General features: G+C 43.3%; 1 protein-coding gene across 1 annotated transcript; it reads left to right on the forward strand.

The window, feature by feature from the left end:
* The first annotated feature begins 2,919 nt into the window (after positions 1 to 2,919).
* Positions 2,920 to 6,586, forward strand: LOC131103020 (transcription factor Sox-9-A-like). Its single transcript, XM_058048845.1, has 3 exons — positions 2,920 to 3,598; positions 3,737 to 3,984; positions 5,076 to 6,586. Exons 1-3 carry the CDS (start codon positions 3,168 to 3,170, stop codon positions 5,792 to 5,794), a joined length of 1,398 nt encoding a protein of 465 aa, XP_057904828.1. The 5' UTR covers positions 2,920 to 3,167; the 3' UTR covers positions 5,795 to 6,586.
* Positions 6,587 to 6,792: the final 206 nt, after the last annotated feature.

Genomic DNA, 6,792 nt, shown 5'->3' on the forward strand with positions numbered 1-6,792 from the left:
AATATTATGCCCCAAACTACTACCAACCGGAATATAGAGCAGAGGAAGCCACCGGCTGTGGCCCAGCAAAGTGCACTATATTCGGACACACGTTCCGAGCAGGTGGTGTGACGCCATGGAGGTCTTTTTTTGGCATTTTTCGAACACAGCAGCGCTGTCTCTGATCGGTTATCTGAGCTATCGGATTTATCGGTATGATGTCATAATTCCCTGATATCCGCCCCATAATTATCATGCACCCCAATTGACATACATTTGCTGAATTTTAGGGCCTTGCGGAGTGCCTAATTTGTTTTATTGGCTATTGCAACATTGCTACGTTTCATTCGCTGATGCTAAAATGGTCGCGTAGTAAAAGCGACATTCCCATTAGCACATCTCCACACCAGTTTTCCAAAACAGAATGGGCGGTGCTATTGAAAGTCTTGAATGGAATCTCAGAGCGCTGGGAGAGGTGGAAGACATGATTTGGCAGTTTACCCTCAATGTTTGCCTCAAAATTTTCACACCACGGCTCCAAGTCAAGCTGAGAAGTTTCCCAAGACCCGCTCGGCCCGCGGGGCCGGTGGGCGTCTTCCACGTAAGCGGCGAGACCAACGACGAACTTTCCGAGTATCCACCCCCCCCCCCCTCTACGTAAGTCTTCACATCTTTGGGGAAGGCTCAAAAAAGTTCAGCGTCCCTTCTGATGTGCTCGTGTGAGCTGCTGGTGGCTTTTCCTCTTCTGCGTGTTGACACAACAGCAGCATCACTTCTCCGCATTCCTCAAAAGCTATTCTGGACAATTAATATTATCTTTCACCTTATATAGCAACACAAAAAAACCCTAAAAACTACAGAAAAAGAATTTGATATCTGATATTGTCGACCACTTCATTAGCAGGACGGGTATTTTCATAGTTAAAAAGCAGAAAACCTTCTTGTGACCTTAAAAAAAACATTATTATTAACATAAGGCATAAGGCTAAAAATAACCAATTAGCTAAAAATGTCATCCAATACTTCTCTACAAGAGAGGAGAAATATGATCTCAGGGAAGAACTACATTTGAAACACTTATATGCTAGGACTACGTTAAAAAGCCATAGCATTTCAGTATGTGGAATCAAACTATGGAATGGATTGAGTAAGGAACTCAAACAATGCACAACGATGAGCCAATTCAAGAAACAATACAAGCAGTTGATGTTTGCTAAATACAAGGATGAAGAGTCTTGAACCAGTCATGATGTGCTATATATATCACTATATTGACACTTACTATGGTACACATTATGTCATTGGATGGTCATATCACCTCGTACTTCGGTATGAGATACATTATTTAAAAAAAACAACCCAAAAAACCTTAAACTGTATTATGGAAAGCAGGAAGTGAACAAATGTAACAGTTACTGATTGTAAAAGTACCAGATGGAGGGGTAGGATTTAATAAGCTTTGCTTCTTCCTACTCCTTTTGGACATGTGGAACTGAACTGATTATGTGATGCATTCAATTGTAATCTGATGCATGTTCAAATTAAATAAAACCATTACCATAACCAAAATTATTAATCCCTCTCGACATGAAATAATACTCCTATAGTCACCTTTAAAGAAAATATAGCTTCAAACATGTTAGCATTGAGAAAGTTCCTTGTCACTCTTTTTTTTAAAAGTTCTTGTTATGTACAGTACTTCCTGCGGTGGCTATTGTCTCATTACTGACACTGTGTGACCAGTGTAAAATACTACATACATACACTACGACACACAACACAAGATTGCCGGTATACAATCCTACTCATTTCATTTCTACTACGTTGCACTTTTCTACATTTTGTGTGTACACTAGCGGCCCCGTCTCTACCCACGGAGACAAAGAGACTGTACGACTGACAAAAAGGCTCACTCCGTTCATGCCACTATTCTATGGGACAAACACAGCGAGAGACGAGCAAAACAGACACGTATGCACACTGCAATATATTGAGGTTAATTGAGTGATTAATTAATTAATTTAGTTATCCAAGACCTACTCCCCATGAGACATTTTTTTCTCAACAAGAAATCTTGTGTAATTATTGGACATCCTGCCATTATTCATATAGTTTTTACCATGTTTTGAAATACTGTAGTATAATAACTGTACAAAATATACAATTTGTAAGTTATATTTAAAGAGTGCTAACTTAAGTTTACTTTACTTCTGATTGAGTATGGCTAATACAATAATATAGTATAAGTCCATTTGAATGTGTGGTTTGAGATTGTGTATATACAGTACTGTAGTATATCTATGTATACACAGACACATATATAGTACACTCTGTTGCATTATTATACAAATATATTTGAACTCACTTCAATAGTATGGTGGTAAAAAATGCTTTTTAAGCAAATATTAAAAAATGCATGATATTTTTGTATGTTGGTTGACGCCCACTTGAGTGATTCTCAATGCAGGGTGGGTCCGTGTTTCTGGACTGTTGTCGCCCCCTATTGGTGGACGTGAGACTGCAGCCCGTTGGCTCCTCTTAACTTTTTATGGCGAACATTCTGAACTTTTGCATTTTACTTTTCAACTGTTGCATGAGTTGGACTTTTTTTTAAAGCAACCAAGGGAATATTGGGATAATGGATAAGAAAAGTATTCAGGAATAAATGTAATTAAGAAACAAATGCATTTGTGCAAAAGTGTCGCTATGCTCGTCATTTTTGTTTGCGCCTTTTTTTATGTTTTCGTTCCATTTTGCTATTTGATGTTGCATTTAAAATCAGAAAAAAACAGACTTTTCCAGAGCTGCTCATGTTCTTTGGAGCAGAGTCGTGTTACGTCCCCGCCTACCAGCAACCCCCCTTCCCACCTCCACCCCAAACACTTCCTGGCCCTTAGAATAAATTCAGCGTCTCCAAAAAGCGTCTCACAGCCTCCAAGAGTCGCTCCGTGAGTCAAGTTGGGAAACAGTTGCGCAAAGTTGAGGAGCAACAATCACATTTTGCCTCCAAGGATCGACACTTTACGCCTTTTTTTGGACTTTTTTGTCATTAAAAAAAAAAGGATTTTTCACGTCAAAGTGCGCACAGCAGGCTTTGCTGTCACTGCAGTCTTTGGGCTCAGTGCGCTTGGATTCGGACTTTCCGCTTTTTTTTTTCTTCTTTCAAGCTGTCCTGCAACTTATTTCGCATGAATCTCCTCGATCCGTACCTGAAGATGACAGAAGAACAGGACAAGTGTCTCTCCGACGCGCCCAGTCCCAGTATGTCCGAAGACTCCGCCGGCTCGCCGTGCCCGTCCGGCTCCGGTTCGGACACGGAGAACACCAGACCCTCCGACAACCACCTCCTGCACGGCGCAGACTATAAGAAAGAAGGGGACGAGGAGGAGAAGTTCCCGGTGTGCATCCGCGACGCCGTGTCCCAGGTGCTCAAAGGCTACGATTGGACTCTGGTGCCTATGCCGGTGCGCGTCAACGGTTCTAGCAAGAGCAAACCGCACGTCAAGAGACCCATGAACGCATTCATGGTGTGGGCTCAGGCTGCACGTCGGAAGCTGGCGGATCAGTACCCGCACCTGCACAACGCCGAGCTCAGCAAAACTTTGGGGAAACTTTGGAGGTACGTCAAACGCGGTCATTTTTGGTTTTACGCACGTTTTACGCATGGAATCAAACGAATATGCATATGCTTGAATTGCATTTTTCCTGCCAAAATTGACGTCATTGCACATGTGAACGTGTCTCCTTGTGTTCCCAGGCTGCTCAACGAGTCCGAGAAGCGTCCCTTCGTGGAGGAAGCCGAGCGCCTAAGGGTGCAGCACAAGAAAGATCACCCGGACTACAAGTACCAGCCCAGGCGGAGAAAGTCCGTCAAGAACGGGCAGATTGAGCCTGAAGACGGGGAGCAGACTCACATCTCTCCTAATGCCATCTTCAAGGCGCTGCAGCAGGCAGACTCTCCTGCCTCCAGCATGGGCGAGATGCACTCGCCGGGAGAGCATTCAGGTACAGGACTAACTTTATTAAATTATGTATTCAAGTGTGCACGTGAGCTCTCCAAATCACAGTAATCCTGCAGAACTACTTTTGTTTTTAATAATCAAAATTATATTTTGATACATTTCCTAAGGAAAGTGACCCAAAATGGGTGTAAAAAGTTTTATTGGCCATCAAGTTGATTGTAATAAGTTCATATATACTAGTTTATGTACATTATATGTCAAAATTATGACAGTCCCAGGTGAGTAATCAGGGTCCTAACTCGACTTTTTAATGAAAAATATCCTCTCAAATGTGAATATTTTTTACATTTCCTTAGTCCACTATCAAAGCAGACCTATTATCTTAGTGCAAAACAAGATAGTCACACATTAACGGTTTGTGTTTGGCACATACTGGTTTAGTCACTCTAGGGCCAGAGCGATTAATCGATTGAAACAAGCTTGAGATTAATCAACAAGAAAATCATGAGTTGCGGCCCTAAATTACAATTTTTTGATTGGTTATTTACACTTTTAGAGCCAAAAAACTAGTACTTTATGACCAAAATAGTTAATACTTGTCGATTAATTAGATAATCAATTAATCATTGATTAATCATTGCAGCTCTAGTATGTGTTACTGCTGGAATTGAATCTTATGTATGGTACATATCAATGTTGTAGCATGTTTTAGGAAGTTTGGAAACAAAAACTTCATAAAAATTCGTGGTTTTTGTTTGTCAAAATTTGCTGCCCAACTCGGAAGACAAAGGATAGACAGGATTGTCAGAAACGGAAGCGGAATCACCCAAACACATCACTACCAGGATTATTTATGTCCATTTATCATTAACTTATGTGTTCATAAGTTCTCTATCCTATTAGCATGGATCCAGGGTGCACTAATTGTCTCTTAAGTGGAGAAAAGTTTGGGTTTGTGATAAAAAAAAAAAAAGTCAATTGAAAATCACCTGCCCCACACACAAGATAAAGGATAGGGAGAGCTGGCAGGGACAGCAAAAATCAATAATGATGAATATTACTGTTGACAAGTAAACATTTTCCATACTGAAAACACAGCATCATGTGACCAAACTATCCTTGTCCTCCCTTCAGGTCAGTCCCAGGGCCCGCCGACACCCCCGACCACCCCCAAGACGGACCTACCCACCGCTAAGTCCGACCTGAAGCGCGAGGGCCGCCCCGCTCAGGAGGGCCCCAGCCGCCAACTCAACATTGACTTTGGCGCCGTGGACATCGGCGAGCTGAGCAGTGAGGTCATTTCCAACATGGGTAGCTTTGACGTGGACGAATTCGACCAATACCTGCCACCGCACAGTCACGCCGCCGCCACCCAAGGGGGCTACGCCGCAGCCGGTCAGGGCGGCTACGGCTCCGTCGGCCAGGGTGGCAACATGGGGGCCTGGTTGTCCAAACAGCAGCACTCGCTGAGCAACTTGGGTCAACAAGAGAGTCAACAACGAGGGTCCGCTCAGATCAAAACAGAGCAGCTGAGTCCGAGTCACTACAGCGAGCAGCAAGGCTCCCCCCAGCACGTTGCCTACGGCTCCTTCAGCTTGCAGCACTACAGCGCCTCCTCCTACCCCCCCATCTCCCGAGCGCAGTATGACTATCCCGACCAGCAGGGCGGCGCTTCGTACTACACTTCCGGACAGGGTTCCGGCCTCTACTCCACCTTTAGCTACATGAGCTCCAGCCAGAGGCCCATGTACACCCCCATCGCCGACACCGCAGGGGTCCCATCCGTGCCTCAGACCCAAAGTCCTCAGCACTGGGAGCAGCAGCCGATTTACACCCAACTCTCCCGGCCATGAGGAATCTTCTCCAATGCCACATTGACTCTTCCCTAGATGTTATCTCTCTGGATTGGCTCCCGACAGTGCCTTTTTGTGATTATATTTTTTTAGATATAATACTTTGGAAAAACAACATAAATCCTCTGTGAGGACATAGTGGTTATAAATATTTTAGTATGTACTGTGTATGTGTTCTGCTCTTCAGCTGTGTCATCTGTTGGTAAAGGAGTGGGAACGCCGAGTTAAAAAAAACAAACAAACAAAAAAAAAAAACAAAGCACCCTCCGTGGCCTTATGTGTCGCCATTTTTGTACAGGAAGTGACTGAGAGTTTTTTTTCTACTGTAAATTGTTAGGACTGAGAGCGCCGCGCAGGCTAGATTCCCTAGAATCCACCTCACTGTGCTTGACTGTGTTTTGCGACGCTAGCTTCCGTCCGCCTCGATGCCACTGGTGCCTGCGGAGCCGCAAAGCAGGAGGCTCCGCCCACTCGCAGTCCCACTTCCTGCTTCAGGAAGTCACCTCCTGACCTCCTCAGCAGCCAGCAGGTCTGAGCCCTGGCACGCGTCTGTCCTCCCTAACCTCTCTTAATTTATTCTTTAGCATTAACTTTATTGGAAATTAACTATTTGCAAAGATCAATTCAGCAATGACGCTTATCAGTGGAATAGATTGCTGCAGTACAGATTTATTTATCGTTTTGTAAATGTTATCATTTAGTTGTGTACAGATGATTCCAGTTTTTCTTTTTTTTCTCTCTTACAAACGGAAGCTGCGTAGTGTAGCACTGGTTTGCCTTTTATGGGGGAGGGAGGGGGGGGATTTGTGAAAAATGTCTCTTTTTTTTATATTCTCTATCATTAGTTGAGATTTTTTTTTTGTCATCTCATACTGCAGTCTCCTGTAGGTAAACATGGCGTCATTGTCTTAAAAGCTTATCTTTTGTATTATATTGTTTGCAATAAAAACAAAACATTGTAAACTGGCATCGCTTTGTGCCTTTTATTTTCATATTTC

The sequence above is a fragment of the Doryrhamphus excisus genome, chromosome 15, assembly GCF_030265055.1.
Source record: "Doryrhamphus excisus isolate RoL2022-K1 chromosome 15, RoL_Dexc_1.0, whole genome shotgun sequence".
Lineage (NCBI taxonomy): Eukaryota > Metazoa > Chordata > Actinopteri > Syngnathiformes > Syngnathidae > Doryrhamphus > Doryrhamphus excisus.